General features: G+C 47.8%; 2 protein-coding genes across 12 annotated transcripts in view; one reads left to right on the top strand and one right to left on the bottom strand.

The window, feature by feature from the left end:
• Positions 1-14,358, top strand: part of MTUS2 (microtubule associated scaffold protein 2) — a 232,330-nt gene extending 217,972 nt beyond the window's left edge. For all 6 annotated transcript variants that reach the window (XM_015851998.3, XM_015851995.3, XM_085555355.1 and 3 more), the window contains 6 exons: positions 3,873-3,978; positions 5,044-5,117; positions 5,420-5,518; positions 5,953-6,072; positions 8,958-9,055; positions 11,108-14,358. In XM_015851998.3, coding sequence (XP_015707484.2) covers positions 3,873-3,978; positions 5,044-5,117; positions 5,420-5,518; positions 5,953-6,072; positions 8,958-9,055; positions 11,108-11,327 — 717 coding nt within the window. In that variant the 3' untranslated portion in view covers positions 11,328-14,358. The remainder of the gene's footprint in view (positions 1-3,872; positions 3,979-5,043; positions 5,118-5,419; positions 5,519-5,952; positions 6,073-8,957; positions 9,056-11,107) is intronic.
• The window catches only part of SLC7A1 (solute carrier family 7 member 1), a 36,513-nt gene continuing 31,898 nt past the window's right edge, over positions 13,985-18,599 (bottom strand). For all 6 annotated transcript variants that reach the window (XM_032442144.2, XM_015852005.3, XM_015852007.3 and 3 more), the window contains one exon: positions 13,985-18,130. In XM_032442144.2, the coding sequence (XP_032298035.1) occupies positions 18,021-18,130 (110 nt within the window). In that variant the 3' untranslated portion in view covers positions 13,985-18,020. The remainder of the gene's footprint in view (positions 18,131-18,599) is intronic.

Raw genomic sequence — 18,599 nt, 5'->3', positions numbered from 1 at the left:
GAGCTGTTGGCAGAACCTCCCCAGGTCTCCCACCCCAAGCTGCCAGCTTCCTTTTTGTTTGTTTACTCTGCTATCAATGGACCCATAATCTTTGACAGCTGATTCCAGCAAACATATTTTTATGGGGATGTTTCTTATTTCTCCCATGTAAAGATTTGGGTTAATTCCTCGGGGGAGAGCCTGAAGCTCTGTCTCTGGATTTTACCCATTTTAATTGCTGTGCTTGTTAGCTGTTATTGATTTGCATGGCTTGTAAAGTGCAATACAAAGGCTTTATGTGACCAAGCTCTTTTGTCCCAGACAAAATGCCTTATTTCTGTTGCTGCATTGATTTTTAAAGATGATGCTATAAAATAGGGTTTTGTGCTCTACTGTCAAGTTTTCACAGTCTTTCTCTGGAAGTACATAGTGTCAGTTCTTGAACCATGTCTCTTGGTTCTCATTTTAGTTTATGACAGACATTTCTCTTACAAAGCCCCTCAAATTTTCTGCTTTGGGTTATATTATAAAGGAGGGGGTGGCAATCCCAAAAGCTTTGGCTGTTTTATCCCCTTTCACTGTGTTAAGTGTGCCAGCTTGTCTTGAAAGACATACCGTCTCTAGCTGCAATCCATGCCCCTCCTGGATCATCAGGCATTAGCATTTGTGAAGGAATTTGTTTTGCAAGTTAATTTTTTGCTAGGAGTTCTGATCACTTATCTTTGCTTCTCTTTGAAGTGCTCCTCCAAGCTCCAAAGACAAGGGTGGATGGTGACTTTATTCCCCTCAGGCTGATCACTGCAGTCTGGGTTACATGGGTCACTTGACTAGCAGTATACTTATTTTTCTTGTGTCCTCATCTGTTGCAGTGCTATTAATCACTACACTGAAACAATGCAAGTGCATCTTCCCTTTAGTGGGGCAAGTAGTTCTCCCTCCTCCAATCCTTTGGTTTGCTCCAGAACTCTTAGTTCCTAGAATTACAGGAAGCAGAGCAAATTTTTCTCTCTGTTGCTTCAGAACATTTGCTGTGAACCTGGTATCTCTGTCTTTTCAATTCATGGTTATTCCAGCATCTCATGGTGAGTTTTAGTAGCTTTCCCTCCTGCCTCGTACTCAGCTGTACACCCATCCTGTGTTCGTTGCTATCAGAACCTGGCTGGAAAGCTGTTCACCAGCGGCACTTCCTGGCCTCTTGCCCTGGAACAGGACAAGGAGAACTGTGTTAGTCTCTGAACCAAGTTGCCTGAGAACTAAGGATCTATAACAGCCTCACAGCCAAAGGGTTTGTTATCTGTGGTTCTTCATCTTCTGCTCCACTTAGAGAGATGATGCTCTGGAGAGGGGAAGCATTTGGCTCTGAGCATGCTGCAGTACACGGCCTGCTCAAGGGATTGGAATGGTTCAGCCCTAATGCTGCTGAGCCAGCAGTGATCAGGTGTGATAGTGCGTGCTAATATTTCTCTGCAGTTGAACTCAAACTGTTTTGTCCTCCGGCCTACTGAATTCCTACTAGAGCTCCTCTTCACTTTGCCTTATTCATCCTTAAAAATCCCATATGAGCTTGTTTTTATTGCCAGAAGTAACTGTGACACAGGATTGAAGTGAGTTGATCAACCTTACAGAGTAAGTTAGCGGCAGGGTAGGAATGTGATCCAAGAGATCTGGTTCCAGCTGCTAAGTAGACAATCTGCTATGAAAACTGCAGGCTGGAGGTCACACAGGAAGCTTAAAAGGAGACATTTGGGATGGGAATATGAAGCATTTAGAAGACAGAAAAAACCCTGGAGACCATTTGAAAACCGGAGCATATTTAATTGGCCTTAGAGATAAATAACCTGACAAGGATTGTGGCAGAGAAAGGAGACCCCTCCACCTTTTGAGGGTGTTGTAGTTGATCTTAATTGTTCCTTTGGGGTGCTGATGAGCTGAGCAGCAATTAGAGCATGAGTAAGGAGTTAAGTAAGGGCAAGGTAAGGAATGTGGCAGTGCTCACATGAGACATGCAGACTGGGAGAAGTCAAGTGATAGTTCATATCCTAATAGTAGCCCACTGGGTCATCTAACCCCCATTGGCCTGCTCTCCCATATCAACAAGCTGAGCTCCACATTGTTCTGTGAGCAGTTGCTCACCTCTTAGTTGTCTTCCATAGTTTTAAGAGAATGGATTTGTATACTTCTAAATTCCATGTTTAATGCCTGTTTTTTCTCATTCTAAGAGATAACCTTCTCCAAGACGATATGAAATATTGCTCCTGATGGGTGATCTAATACATATGTTTGACAGATAAACACAGCGAAATAACGTTTATTTCAGTGGGGATATGCTTGGCTGCAGCATCTACCGATGTTTGGCATAAGAGTGGACAAAAAGGCTGTGTGAAGTGAAGTGACTTTGCAGTGAACAGCTGTTTCTTTGTAAAAATCAAACAGCTCGATTCTGTGCATTGCCAGCTATCACAGACTGTGTGTATAGGGAATGAGCTCACTGTGATTACAAAACATGGAAGGTCATCAATGGTAGCACTCAGAACTGCTCTGATGAATGCTTGAAACCCTAAGGGACTGGAGTTGGACTCCAAGTCTTTTCTGATGTCATTCCCTCTAATGGCCATCTTTCCAGAGCTGGAAGTCCTACTTTGTTCCCACTTGGATGGCTGCTGAATAAAAGAGCCCAGTGAGCAAAGTTTGAACTGCAGACCTTGGGTCACTGAGTTGCTTGGTGGGGAGCTTGATTCTGCCCTTGATTTTGGATCTGTCTCTGCAGGATGAATCCCTTCTTGAAATAGGACCATAAGCAGAACAGAGGTGATGTAGGTGGGCCATGTTTGGTCAGACACATGGACATTGCTGCTGAATTGTGCTGCTGTGGGACTGAGCTTGGTGTTGACAAGGAGGCAGGACTGTTCTCCAGCTCAGACCGTGAACAGAGGAGCTGCTGTTTCAGTTTGTTCTGTGCTTGCCTCGTAGTCAGCAAACTTTGCAAGGCCATTCACTGCCAGTTGTTTGCTGGGATCAGTCAGAAACCAGGGGGCTTTTGCATACTTCTCTGATTCATAAAGCATTTTGTTTTTCATGAACTGCAGAGCTGGACTGGAAGTAGGAGCAGGATACAGGACAGGATGCAGGGAGCTTTGACTGGTACTGGAAACCCCCCCAACAGCTCAATCTGTGGCTCTTCCTCACACTCAGAATTCATTGTCAGGTTAGAAGTGAAGAAGGAATTTCTGAAGATGAGAGTAGATCACTCAGATCAGTTTACTGGATGTGCACTCAAAGAGCAGGATTCAGGAGGACTTTGGAACTTGGGTATTGATGACTCTGTAGGATGCTCATTTTCAAGTAGAAGTGTGATAGATTGTGATTCACTTCTTAAACCTACTGTTGATAAGTTCAGTGTTTCCCTAGAAATGAATATTTTACAACTATGAATAATTCATAGGCACTTTCCATGGAAGATAATTCAAGACTCTGCAATTAAACTCATTGCAGTAGAGTGCCACAAAGAGAAAAATAGGATTACTCTGAACTGTGTGAGTTCATCTGCCCATCAGAGGGAGCCGGGCTATGAATACAATTCAGATTAATTGAATGTTGAGGTTTTTGAACGTACCCTTTTTCCATATCTTTGCTTTGTGCTTTCTTATGTACCTCATTTCTCGTTTTAAAATTGAAAGAGAAAAGTGCTGAGCAGCAGTGGAGGTAACACTGACACTCGCGGAGGTAACATGCCTCTTTTGTAATGAATAAGCCTGGCTCCTGTATGGGGAGTGTCACACTCAGTAGATCCCTTTGCTGTTTCCAGCTCACTGCAGCTGTCTAACAGTGGCTTGTCAGTGTGCTGCAGCACATCTAACTGTGTGCCCGTGTTTCCATCCACTGTCATTGAACAGGTGTCCGACATCACAGCTGCCCACCAAGCTTCGATATTACAGCTGGAAAACAACCACACCGTCACCCTTACTGTACTGCAGGATGAGCACAACTGCAAGATCCGAGGTAAGCCAAGGACAACCTAATGGTTATTCCAGTACAGAAAACAGTGCATTTGTGTAGGCCTGGAGTTTCTTCCCCCAGAGGAGCTCATACAGAAAACCTGTGCTGGTCTGTGTTGTGTGAACCACCAGGTTTGTGATAGGACAAGGGGGAATGGCTTTAAACTAAAAGACAGAAGATTTAGTTTAGATGCTGGGGGAAATCTTTCACTCAGAGGGCAGTGAGGCCCTGCATAGACTGCCTAGAGGGCTGTGAGTGCCCCATCCCTGGGGGCATTTGAAGCTACGGCACCTGATCTGGTATGAGATGTCTCCACCCAAGGCAAGAGGTTGGAACTGGGTGGGCTGTAAGGGCCCTTCTAACCCAACCCATTCTGTGACTCCATGATTCTGTGTTTCCATGCTAGGGGGTGAGGGAGAGCCATATACAGCATTCAGCTTGCACCTGAGGGTGTCTGCATGGTCTATGGGACAAAGACAAGGCTTTCCCTGTGGGTTACTGAGTTCAGATGCCACCTCAGACTCACCATCAGACTTTTACTGAAGATCCTGGGTCCCTAAGCCCACTCCTTAGGCACTCGGGATGCTAAAGCTCACTGAACAGCTCTCAGTATCAGTGATTTAAAGCTATTCCTTGCTTCAGGATGTGCTTATCTATGTGTTTTCGCTAGTATTTTCTGATGATAAAAGTTGGGCATAGTTATTAAGGCCACAGAGTGTGCTCCTGCTCCTGCTGTAGGTGCGGGATGCCCTCCTGTGCCCACAAGCAGTATTGCAGCCACTGCGCAGAGCCTTGGAGAGCAGCACTGGTGCTGTCATCAGGAAGGGATGCTTAGAGGGCAGGACCCTCTAAGGTCTGGGTTGGGGTCACAAACACAGAATAGGCTGAGAAGGTAATACTGAATGCCGAGTATTGAGCACCGAGTACCAGTTTCATACCATTGGGTGGCAGGCTAAACATTGCTTCTTAACTTCTGGTTATTGATCAGTCTGAAGTGACTTTTCTAGTAGTGAAACCCTTAATCATGTAAGCACTGTTAGCAATGTCATGTCTGTGTGTCTTCCCCAGAACTGACTGATGCTCATGAGCTGGAGAAAACACAACTAAAGGAAAACTTTGAGAAGCTGCGTCTGTCGCTCCAGGTTAGTAATTTTGTTATTTCCCACCCTGAAGTGTTGGTGCAGAGCACACCATGTAATGGAACAGTGCCTTCCATTGTCATCTAGCTGCAGGCATTGCAGGGATCTCAGGCCTCCCCGAGGCACTTCATTATGAGAACCCCAGTGTACATTCAAGTGGCCTTACACTAAAAGTTCACCTGGCTGTGGTTTCTGAGCCTTGGTCAGCTCTCCTGGTGGTTGCACAGTGCAGATTGGCTTGCGTGGATGTGAGAGGGGTGGGTGACTGATGACATATTGATGTGGTCATTTCTCCTCCCCTGCAGGACCAGATAGACACCCTCACCTTCCAGAACCAGTCCCTGAAGGCCAAAGCAGACCGATTTGAGGAGGCTTTGAAGAAAAACACTGAGGAACAACTGAAGGTAGTTGTTCATTAAATATGTATTTCAATTGCTGTCTGCTGGGGCCAAGCTGTTAATTTACAGTGTGCAACTGAATGCTTGCTGCAATTATTTATCTGAAATGAAAGAACCCTGCAATGAGCCTCTCTAAAAAGTTTTCTTCACTTGGGTCATTTCAGCATGTTCAAAGCACAGTCCCATGAGCAAGACAGAGGGGGACAGGGAGTGGACATAGTAGGGTTGAATCCTTCTAACAACAGGGCTGGTCAAAAGAAAGCTATCAGTGGCTGCCCAGATAAAAGGATGTGCCAGGAGAGAATATCAGAGTTTAGATCAGCTGGTGAGACCTTTCAAAGCACCAAGCCCTAAACCATTGGGTAGACTGGGGAAGCTTTGCCTAATGGCAGTAGATACACTGATGGCTGACACAGACAAATTGCTGGTGTATTTCCTAGATTGCGCAAGCTCCTTATCTGCACTTAGTAGAAGATCTGAAGAGCTTAAAACATGTTCTGGAATTGAAGAACCATCAGATTCATGAGCAGGAGAAGAAGATTATGGAGCTAGAAAAACAAGTGAGTTGTCATTTTTTCTTTTGGAGAAGATGTCACAGAGGTAGAAGTTTGGTTACAGAAGGTGTTTTAAATTGGAAAAGATATAGTTAAGGGGGTTCATGGATGACTATTGTGCTCTTCCACAGCCAAGCATGTAGCTTCTTCTACTATAACATCTCAGATTTTCACTCAGAAATCAGGATCTTTTCCCACCCCTTCACCTACCCATGATACTCTGACTTCTCCCACACATCTCTTGGCCTGTATTGCTTTTATACGTGGCTACCTGCTCAGCCTGTGCATTAGATTATGACGTGAGGGGCATAGGAAGAATGGAAGGGGAGCTTTGTGGTCCTCCAGGGCGTAATGTTGTACAGCACCCTGCAAGAGCCATTTAGGAGTGGGAAGGGCAAAGAAGAGAAAGCTGAGTGATTTGTGTCCTGCTGCTGCTGGTGAATTAGCAATATTCAGCTAGCAGTCCCTAGGAGAGCTCTCTGAGGCAATGCTTTTCTGTAGCCTACACTGTTTTCTTATCCTTTGCTTGTGGGGATCCCTGATGGAGAACTCTCTGGTTCACCATCAGTTCATTTTGTGAGAAATAATCTCCAGTGACAGTGAGTGTGTAGTATGGTGACAGGATGAGGCATTATCTCAGCTGGGGAGCTGGGACAGCTGGTTCAGTGCAGCATTCAGCAAGATTTGTTTCCATTTACGGGGAAATTTGAGAACTCAGATGATTATTTTGCTGAACAGATGCTTGAATAAGTGGATGTGGAGGAAAATGTCTCCCTGCAGCTGAGATTTGTTCACTTTGCTCCTTCCTATATTCTCCTGAAGCATATGAAAACATGCACTGTAGAGTTATATTGAAAAATAGTCAACATTTAGCAGTCATTTAGCTGCTTTTGCTAATTAACCACATACAACACACAGCCCTTTATCACAGGAAAACACTTAAGGCTACAGTGATCCAAGGGCACGACTGCTTTCTGTTTAAACATCTGCCTCTATATGCGCCAGGAGCACCTATGGGGCATCTCCAAAGGCTATGAGAGATGGGTGCCTCATAGGAAGCAGATGGGCATTTAAAACACAGGGTGAAGTGGGTGACAGGATCCTGAGAAGGCTGTGCCCTGAACAGAGCAGGGTTGGATAAGGCTGATGGCCTGCCAGAATTAATTATCTTGCCCATTTGGCAACCCTTGGCACAGCAGAAGGGTTGGAACTGGATGGTCTTTAAGGTCCCTTCCAACCTAATCCATCCTATGATTCCCTGAGCATGTGCTGTCAGGATTGTGGACCTTCCTTGAGGTCCTGAAGCTCTCTCCCTGCTCTGTATTTCAGCTGAGATCAGCACAGACTGGAAGAGACTCAGCAGGAGCCACGAGTGGTGGCACAGGGCATGGTGGGGATGGCCACATTTGGTGGGCTGGGAGACAACATTGAAGCTGGGCAGGCAGTTGGCACATTCAGAGAACACAAGGGCAGGCTCAGTTCCTTGTCTGCTGGAAATGAGGGCATTAGGAGAAGGGTGATAGAGAGTGAAGGTTGCACTCAGGAGGGCAGGAGATGCAGGTCTCCTATGCTTTACGTTGGCACGGCTACCATTTATTACAACCATTGAGGTTAGAGGAGCAGTGAAGGTGCCTGTGACAGTGATTCCTCTCTCAAAGCATTTCAAAATGGGGCCAGAATCTGTTCTAACAAAATGTACTGTGGTATCAGTTTCAGAATATCTGGTATCAGCCAGAATATCTCCCAGTCAGCAGCATCCCTTACAGCTACCTGCACAGGTTGGCAATCACTGCTTAAAACTGATGCCTCCACCATAAACTGTGAGTTATTGCTAACCTGAGTGCACAGTATTTTGATTCTTTCTAAAAGATTGGGAAATTCAATAACTAAGCTCACGCAGAGATAAGGTTCCCTTGCGATATCTCGTTTTCTTCCGAAAATGTTGAATTCAGCAACATTCAAACTGCTGGAGGAAAGGAGGAACTAAGGTGATAAAGCATGTCAGACTGAAAACTTGAGAAAAGCAGAGCCTCTGAGGCTGTAGTACATGCCTGGAACCACATTTGGGTTGTAATGTCACTGCTGGTGATGTCCTCCAACTCTGTCTTTGGACTGTCCTGAGTAAAAACTGCTTGTGCTTGGGGTGGGATCCATTTCATCTAATTATAGCTGCCACTGCCAGCATGGAGAGATGCTGTGATGTGCTCCAAAGGGCACCGCACAGGGTTATGTTTTAGCTGTGCTGGCCAAGACTAGGACCCTCCTGTTCCTCAATTAGAACAAAAAGGGCTATTTCAATGCTGCCTCCCTCAATGCTGTGTTCAGCTATCTGAAGTACTGTGTTCAGTTTTGGGCCCTTCAAGAAGGACTTGGAGGCTCTGGAGCATCTCCAGAGAAGGGCTAAAAACCTGTTAAGGGTCTGCAGCATAAGTCTGGTGTGGAGCAGGTGAGAGAACTGGGATTGCTCAGTCTGCAGAAGAGGAGGTGGGAGTTGGCCTCCTCTCGTCGTTTTGTTGCAAGAGGCTGCCCAGGGGAGGTGGTGGAGTCACTGTCCCTGGAGGTTTTTGAGAACCATGGAGATGTGGCAGAGGGATGTGGTCAGTGGGCATGGGGGAGATGGGCTGATGTTTGGACTTGGTGGTCTTAGTGTCTTAGAGATCTTTTCCAACCTTAATGGTTCTGTGATTCTATGATTCAATGAAGTGCTGATGGCCACATCTACTTCACTGGAATGAATGGGGTGAGTCACTCCTCTAAGCTTCAGCTGCAGTCAAGATGCCCAACTCCATCTATCTTCAGATTTCAGAAGTTGCTCTGGGGCCAAATAAAGAACAAATCTTCATAGAGTAGGTCGGACTTAAAAAAACCAAAATAACCTTATTTTGTTGCAGGCTGAGAAAAACTTAATCCTGGAAGAAAAAATCACTGTGCTGCAACAGCAGAATGAAGAACTCAGAGCCAGGATTGAGCATAACACCGTCATAACAAGGTTTGATGAAATGCTTGTCCTCTATCTGAGCTTACACAGGGGCTGCAAGTTTGAACTGCCCAAGGCTGGCATTTATTTCAGAAAGAGAAGAATTAAGTATGTTTCCTCTTGAAAGTGCACGGTCCTGCTCTGCCTGTTATATCAACAAATCATTTTTATATTAGGGTTTATTTAATGTGAGGAAAGGGATGAATGAATATCTATAAGATATTCATGATTTTGACATGCTGCCGAGTCCTAAGTTGCCAGTTGCTTCTGATCCCACTGTCAGTGCCACAAAACATCTTGGCCAGGGAGTAGTGAGGGTAGGAAAAGTGGTTTCACTTATTGGGACAGCCCAACAATGCTGCCATCACCCAAGCACAGTTACCTTTGGTTTTGTTGTTTGCACTAATAACCCGACTGGAGCAACAAGGTTCCTTGTCAACAGAGACATCTGCTTTTGGGCTGGTGAGCCTTTTATTTTTGCTCAGCAAATGCTGGTTAGAAAAGGCTGCAGTGTATCCTTGGGTTTAATTTTTATGGCCTGTCTTGTTGGGTACTGTGAAAGAAAAAGTAATTCCATGTGTAGCAAAGCTTTCCTATGGAGTTATTCCTCCAGGCTGTGCTCCCTGCAGACTTTCTCACGCTGCTTGGCCTGTGAGTTCACACCACAGCTGTTTCTCTAGTGGGATCGTGAATAGGATCTTTCTCCTCTACTGGGCAAGCAGCTTTCCAAAATCTACCAGCCCATATCTTTAAATCCTTTGACTCTGCAAATGGTTCAGAATTGACAGAGGAGGGGGAGAAAAGCAGACATACATGCACATTCACCTTAGCTCTGTTGCTGTAGAAAACTTGGCCAAAGAAGCAGAAATCCTCAACTGCCAGAACCCTGTAAATACACGATGGGTGGCTGTGTTTGTGTGTCAGCTTTTATTTCTAAAAGCTTTTCAGATGCCTGGTAATTGGGTTAGGTCTGTGCCCTGAATCCCCCTGTTGGATTGCCCCAGGATCAGGCTCCTGCCCAGGCACAGTGGGGATGTAGAAACCAAATGATGCTCCCAGACCGTAGCCAAGTTGCATATCCATCAGGTCCCACCATCTTCCTGGACCGCCCCAGGTCCATGGGGCTAGAGGCAAGCAGACTCATGAGGTTTGGTGCCCACAGATTGCTCCATCCCACCCTTGAAGCAGCCAGTGGTTTGTAAGGGGCTTCTCTGGTGCTGCAGACAGCAATGGAGGATCAGGAGGGTGAGGATGGTCAAGACCCAAAAAATGCCTCACAGGGCATTTATGGAGCAGAGCATCATCTGAACAAGGGAGCACAGAGAGCACAGACTCCTTTCCCCTTGCACGCTGCAGAAGTTGGGTGGGTGGAAGAGTCAGGGGTGCAGTGGCACTCACCTCTTTGCTTGTGCCCTGCCACCTCACAATTGCTGTTCTTCGTGGCCCAGATTTGGTGGGAGGGTTGAGAAGCAAAGGTGAGAGTTACAGCTGCCACTGGAGTTGGCAACAGAGTTTTGCCCTTGATTACACAGAAAAATGTCTAAAATCCAGCATTCCCCCTTCTCCACCACTGTGGAGAAGATGGAGAGGCTCAACAAGGAGGTGATGGTGTGCCTCTGGGCAAAGGTGGTTGGGAAGCACAGGTGTCTAATGAGCTGGGGCCCTGGGCTTCACCCAGCCCAGGTTTGGAACCTCTGAGGCTAAGGGGCACAATTCCAGGTAGGAACTGCTGCACCAGCGAACAGATTCTGCAAATGGGTACAGCACTGTGATGGGCCCTTGCATCCTCACATGCTGAATGGGGGGAGATGATGATCCAAGAAGCTTCAGTGCTCTCGGGGCTGAAACCAACGCAGCCCTGAGCAGATAGAGGATGCCTGAAGCCTCTGGGTGTACACACATCCCCAAGCCAAGTACCTGGACAGCTGTGTCCCAGCTGCAGCCCTGGGGATGAGGTAGGGTGGTGTGGTAGGAGGTAGGTGGCCTCCTGCTGCACTGCCTCTTGTGCTTCTGTGCCTCCTCCACCCTGGTGAGCCTCATATGCTGTCTGGCTTCCCTCCCCAGGCAACTGTCGGAGGAGAACGCCAACCTCCAAGAATACGTGGAGAAAGAAGTGGAGGAGAAGAAGCGGCTGAGCAGAACAAACGAGGAGCTGCTCTGGAAGCTGCAGGGAGGAGACACCATGAAATCCCCCGTGAAATCCCCCCCGGCATCATCCACACCATTTTATCGCTGCTCTTCAGGGAACTCCTCGTCAGCCAAAGCCAGAACTGTGCGGCGGTGATCCATCACGACCCTCTGCCACGGGCATGTTTCCAGCTGCTGAACCTCACACCCAAGGACGTACCACCATCAGCAGGCGCCAGAACTCGTGGCTGCAAGCATGCTCCCTGGCTGCATAGCTTCACACTAAGCAGGGCTCTCTGAGAGACCCCAGATAGGAGCTCATGGTTTTGACACGTTCATTACAGTAGCAGAGAGGATAGTGATAAGTTAGGATAGCAGAAAGGTAGGAGAGCAAAAGGTTTAGCTTAGTACTGATTTCACTGTGGTTAGAGCCAGCAGTTGGAAAACACTATATCACAGGTTCATCGGGGTGGACTGCTGCTGCAGTACTTCAGGTTAGTCTCAAATAGAGTTCCAGTTGTGAATATCTCTGTATATGTGTCAGTGTTTATATACCTGTATGTACTGTACCTTTATACCTATATACAGACGCACACACATATGTATGTAGTCGAAGACATTCTGAATCGCATTTTTTTATACTCTTGGATACTACGAAGTGCTGATCTATTTTCATGACAGTCAGCGGTTTTCTAACTCGTGCCTAAGACTTGTTATCAAAACAAAACGCATTTCCTCCCAGGAGCGTTTATACCCGAACCAGAAGGAAGCCCCACAGAAACAGAAGCGCCTTCCAAGTGACCACCGAGTGGTACAATCCTTAACGTGAACACCAGCGACTTGGGCATTCTGAGACAGAACTGCCTCCAGAACATCATCATCTCCCTTGCATTGAGCACCAGATGAGAAATGCAAACCATCCACTGCTTTTAGCTCTTAGTGTTGATGTTGTAAGCAAGCGGGGATAGGATAGAGAAGAGAAACCCAAGAGTTTTAGTCAATATGATAGAGGTTACTGGGTGTTGTGTTTCAATTTTAGACTCTTTAGCCCTAGATTGCTTTTATCTCGCTTCCCCTCGACCTAGTTTTGAAAGTCAAAACCTCTGGGTGCGGGGTCCTGTTCAGGTTGACATGTTTCAGGTCCCATGAGCAAGGAGAAGAAAACCAACTCTTTGTGTTCAGACCTTTGCTGGCCCGGCGTTAGGCTGAGCTGGTGAGCACCTGCTGGAACACCAGGCGTGATACAGAGGGCTGCATGGGCACAGAAGAGGTCAGAATGTTCCCTTCCATATCTACCCACGTTTCACACTGTTGTGCACTGTTGTACTTCAGTCTGCCAATGCGGTTCTGATGGGATGACATGACAAAGCCAGAACTGTTATAATGATCTAACCTCAACTTCCCCACGTTGAACACACCAGAGCATATTATCGGCCTGGGATGGGCTGCCCAAAGCCCGGCCTTGTTCATTTCTTCATTGTTCTGCTCTATTTCTGGTGCTTTCCTACTCCCATTTTTTAATTAAATTCATATTCAGTAGTTGCTTCCAGCAGTGAATTAGGAGTGGGGCTTCAATGCTGGGAAAACCAGGACCAGCCCTAGTTCTGCCATCACTTGGTGTCATCGCCAACCCCTTTTCCCATTGAATTGCTGCCTCCCAACCCTGCCCATCGCTGAATGCTTCCTTGGTACAACCTCCAAATCACTGGCAAAGCTCAGAGCCTGGTGAGGAGGTGCCCAGGTCCAGCAAACCCTCCCTAGGGGGATGTCACAGGTACCTCCTGAGCCCAGAAACAGGGACTTCCATCCCCCAGAAATCATTCCTTTTTCTTGCTCTTCCTTCTCATCTCCAGGGAGGGGTCAGGCTGTACATTTCATGGTGAGGAGGAGGAAGCACTTGCCATGGATGCCCACCACAGGCTGGCCCCAGTGCTGGCTCCCCGGCTCAGTGGCGATGGTACATCTCCCTTGGGGACAGGGCACCTGCAGGTGCCTGGTCCACCCCATAGGGACCAAGGGGGCAGAGCAGGGGGCCACTCACCCCTCATCCCTCAGGCAGCAGCTTGGACTTACCAAACGTTTGGAGACTGAGCACTGAGGCCTTGGTGCATCCCACTGCAGGGCTCTGCACAGTGATGGTGGTGGGGAGGAAAGCTGACACTAATGGGTGCAAATCAGGTATGTTCCGTCTCTGCACTGATGGCTTGTGTCCCATGGACACGCCGAGGAGCCCCTGTACAGTTCCCACACAGCAGGAGTCCCACGGTCCGGTTCACTCTGTGGCTAATGAGTACAGGAAGTTTGTATTATTTCGTTTCCGATGTACAGATAAGTATAATATATTCCTGATAATAAATACACGCGCCAGCACACAGCGCGAGTGGGCGCATAGAAACTGGGCTGTCCCGCTATGTTTTCTGTGTACACAGACATGCAGACACTGGTGCAGCATGTCCTGGGTGAGGGCACTTCTCAGGCATCTGGTCTGAGGCGCCTTTAGCCCCCAGGCATCTCCGGGGTATGAGGACACTGAGCTGGGGCTCTCCCTGGCATCCCCCCGATGCAGCAGGGGTTAAGAGCACAGTGCCCCACTGGGGACTGCAGTGCTGCCCCGTGGGCTCATCCCTGGCAGCCCCCAGGCAGATTGTGCACAGTGCACAGCCCCTATTTCCTGGAGCAACCACACAACGTGGCAGCACCAGGAGCTGCACCCCAGGGCAGTGCCCTCCTGTGCAGCTGGGGACAGCCTGCAGGCACTGCAGGTATCTGGAGGAGGGAGGCGGGCTCAATAATAAGGGCAAACAACGGGCAGCATTTATTGGAGTAGCAAGAGCAATGCTTTAATGCTGTACCACTTAATGAGAAATGAATTGCCAAAAGCTTCATTTGGTGGTGAAGGATTTTACAGTGGCACCAGGACAAAAGGGAGCTGTGCACAAGCATAAAGGGGGTAGGAGGAGGGAAGGTTCAAGGCTTCATCAAGCATTGCATGGACATGGAAGAAAGAAACCCAAGTGAAAGAAAGGTTAAAAAAAGATAGAAAAACAGATCTGTTTGCAGAACAAGCATCGAAACTATTTAACACGCCTGTAAGAAACTCTGAGAAACCACTAGGAAAATAGACCGTCAACAGAAAGGTATATACATTTCGCTTAACAGTTAAAAAATAAACACTGTACAGACTCTTCCATGGCTTCAGTCCGTAAAGTCTCTTTGCTGGCCGCGCTCACTGTTGCTCTGTGGAGCATTTGAGGGCACGGCTCGGCCTGGGGGCAAATTCCCTGAGAGCATCCCAGGAGGTGCCGCCCTCCATGCCCTGCAGGGGTGGGGGCTCAGACACAGAGAGGGAACGGTCCCATGAGCAGGGATGGGGTGGAGATGCATGTTGGGCAGATGATTGCAGTGCTCATTTGTGGGTGGTCTCCTAGGGATGGAATTTGAGAGATCCCAGTGGAAAACAGCACCACTAAAGGAGTTGATCTCACAAGATATGATTCCCCCTAACACTGCTTTGTCTCCAGGTCAATGGGAATGGAGGGAGCCCACGGCACTGCCCACTGCCACAGGGGTTTGGTTTGGCACCGCTGAGCGCCCATGTTCAGAGCCCCCCCCTTGCAAAACCCTGCCCTTGCACAGCCACAAGGCTCGAGGCTCTGCTCCCTGTCCCACAACAGGGCTGGGTGACCCCCACACAGCCATGCAAGAGGATGGTGAACTGCACCCCACGGGATCAGAAAAGTAAGAAATGAAGCCAGAAACCACCTGGCAACAATTTTCAGCAACCAAAGAATGATGTTTGTAAGAAAGGATGTAAAAGCTAGTCACGATTCTTACACCAAATTGCCTTTGTGGTGAGAAAGGCACTGCTGTAACAGCAGTTTGCCTTTGAGAAAGGCTGCCCGGCCATGTGCTGGTGGCTCCTCTCCAGTGAGCTCCTCTCCAGGCTGACCAACCTGAGGCCGCCCCACGGGCAGAGTCATCACACTGACACAAAAGGGTCTGCTCTGGCACCAAGCAAAGGCAGCACTTCTCTGTTCCCACCCTTCCATCTTGCAGAATCCCCCTGTCCAAAACATAACCATAAAGCAAAATAATCGCTGAACTATTTACAAAGATGAGCTCAATGGAGGAGAGGAGTCTTGTTCACAAGAGCGAGGTGATAGCAGCAGATGCATGTACCCAGAGATACCCGGGGTGACCTGTGGGACATGCAGACATCAGCAGGGATGCAGAGACCAACAAAAAAAATTCAATGAAAATTAAAAACAATAATAATAATAATAATAAATCACCCATTTGAAAACATCACCCCAGAAACAGGCAGCCAAAATTCCACCTTTCGGCTTGCAAATCCAAGCGGGGCAGGGATGCAGCAATGAGGGCAGGGCAGAGCAGGCAGCAGTGAGCAAATCATTGCGTCCCCACACACAGCCTGGCACAGGGCATGGTACAGGGCATGGCACATCATAACAACACAAAGTGTGGCCAAAAGGAAGGATTTTCCTATGGAACCTTCTGGGAGAAAAGGAAATGACAGGAAAATGAGCCGGATCCAGGTTCCCCCTTTCTCCTAAGTGCTGATATTGTAGGCCACAAAAGCTGATATAAAGTTACGGGATATAAATACCAGAACAGATCCCTAAGAAGACAACAAAAATAAGTTAACATTTACATATAAACAAAAATAGATCAAAAAAATCTGCATATTTGTAGATAATTTTCTTTGGAAATACACTTCTATCAGAATCCATCCTCACGTCGTCAATGCTGAACACCTGCATTGCTCTGAGCTGGTACCCCAGGCAGCAAAAAAGGCTCCTTCCACTTTTGGTACAGTGGGAAACTTGCACACCCTCTGAGTTCCCGTTGTTTCCAAATCCTATCACACCCGCAGTGCTTTCCAGGAGGTTGTGGCACACACAGAGGTTGGTTACATCAAAATAGATCTCAGCCTCCTGGGGTTTAATTTTCATACTCTTCTCTCCCTGCTTCAGTAAGACTTCATATGTGCGCAAGGCAAAAAGGATTGGCAGATGGTCAAGGCCATCTGCCAGCCTGAAAGCACCCTGAAAATACACCCAGACAGCAACACACAGAGCACGTTCCCTCCATCCAGCTCCAGCCCTGAGAGAAGCTTCCCAGTGTGCCAGAAGGCCAAGACTGGAACTCCTAGCAAGCTGAAGGGCTGCAAGACATGACCCAGCACAATATGACTGAAGGAGATGGTCTGGTTCCCCCTTCTGCTGCACCAGGCTCCTGCTGAGTCGCTGGCTAAGCTGTATGGAGTCTGCTCCTCGGTCCCCACCACTATGCTGGGGACAGGCATCCTTCCCTTCAGCAGCAGGAGTTATTATGGCCAACAGAGCAACAGCCCCAGGTGTGGGAGGCAGCAGCGTGGAGGACACCTGGGGCAGCCCCCACACAAGTTAGGAGAGAGGATTTCTGCAGTATCTGCTTGGCTCTTGTTATTCAGAGCATTTAAGTGATGGTGTTGTGTGGGCACAACTCACCTTCTGGATGCTTCCACAAGCTGCTTTCAGGGCAGTGAATTTGCCTTGGGAGATACTTGAGAGAATCTTCTCTAAAATTGCCTTTCAGCAAAGCTAAGGCCATGTCTGTGTTCCCAACTCAACACAGACTTTGGTCTGAACTTCTCAGAATCACAGAATGGCTTGGGCTGGGCAAGGACATCTTGTACAAGACCTTGTTTGCTCGAAGGCCCATCCATAATAAGCCAGCCCCTATTGAGTGGCTGTGTGGCCCCCTGCTCTGATGGGAGCACTGGGAAGAAGAAGACCCTACAACATTCTTGAGTCTCTTCTATGTTCCTCCTTCCAGGGACAGAAACACACTTCGCCCTGGTGCCAAACGCTCACAGCCAAATGCTTCACTCTGCTATTCAAACAGCCCACGCTGGGGCAGCTCCTCTAACTTCCCAACCAACCACATTTTCAGAGCTGGGCTCAAGAGCACTTCTGCCACCTCACCAGTTCAGCCCCACTGCTGGTCAGCTCTGACGTGAAGAGGTAGAAGGCTCCTTGGAGACACCTGTGCCATTAAAGACATTCAAGTACTTGCGCCAGATATTTCTATGACTAAACCCCAAATCCCTCTGCTGAGCCTGAAGTTAGCAGAAACATCCATTGGTGTTATCTGCACACTGCCAAGTGACCAACCAACAAGTAGCGGCCATAAACCTCCCAGCACTTCACAGTGGCAGTGTGTATGAAGTACATGGATACCAAGTTAAAAGAAAAATGCAATAAAAACTATGAAGCCTGTTGCTCTGAAGAACATAAATCTTGCAGGTGCTTTCTTAACAAGGTGAATGCTCATGTTTGCTGAGAGCCTTTTCTTTGTACGTACATACGTGGTACAGCTCACATGAGGTGAAGGAAGGGTCTGGTCTAAGCGTGACAATAGCACTGCAGATGTGCTCTGTGTATATCAGGTAGAATATCTCTGGGGAGGTCATTTCCAGGGCTACCGAAAGAAGGACCTCTGTGAGGCCTGGTTTCATAGCAGCATTTCAGGGTAACTGGCACACAGAAGCAGTTTTCTTTCTAGACATTGAAAAACAAAACAAAACAAAACAACAGGAGGAAGGAGGGGAGAGTGCATGGCCCCAGACCAGCTGACAGCATTGCTGGGAGCAGCTTTTTTTTCCTTGTGATCCCTTTTAACTGCGCTACTAAGCAAACTACAAGCTGCAGCAACAGGCCTGGGGAGTCCCACACCGCTCTTCTTTCTTGCTGCAGGACTGATTAACCAGATGCAACACTTCAGGAGCCCCACGGCACAGCTGCTTTCGCCGCAGCGGTCCCCAGTCGCCCATGAGCTACACACGTGGTCATTTGCAGCTGTCTGAGGGAGTGTCCATGCTTCTCTCTGTGTCTGCTGATGCTGCGTATGCAGCTTCCACGCTGTGCCATATGCCGTAGGAAAAGTAGATGACAAAGCCTGCAGGAGCCAAGGGAGAGAGGGAAGTTAGCTCTGTAAGGGGACAGACATCACTGCTCACACCTGCAGGCACAGGTCGCAGATGCAGGTTACAGCCCTCCTGACAGTCTGCATCTTGGCAGATCACATCACCGCCTGTCTTAGAAATCTAGGTTTAACCCAGGTTATAAAACCAGCACTTGGAACAAAAAACAAATGAGAAAGTAAAAGTGCCAACACAAAGATTGCTCCTCTGCACACCCTGCTTGTGCTGGCTCACAGACATCCTACTGCTCTTTCTTTTAATACATGGATTCTTCACATGGTGACACACATCTCTCCTCTTCAGCTTGTTTTGATACCCAGTGATATCTTAAAAGAAGGCACAGGGAGGACTTTTCACATTAAAGAAACAAAAAAGCCCTGGCAGTCCAGAGGTTTGCACAGTAGGTTCCAATTTTGGATGAATTTTTGTCTGGCGCTGCACAAG

The sequence above is a fragment of the Coturnix japonica genome, chromosome 1, assembly GCF_054131305.1.
Source record: "Coturnix japonica strain WE chromosome 1, WE-NBRP24, whole genome shotgun sequence".
In the NCBI taxonomy this organism is placed as follows: domain Eukaryota; kingdom Metazoa; phylum Chordata; class Aves; order Galliformes; family Phasianidae; genus Coturnix; species Coturnix japonica.
This window is presented reverse-complemented; position numbering and strand designations above follow the sequence as displayed.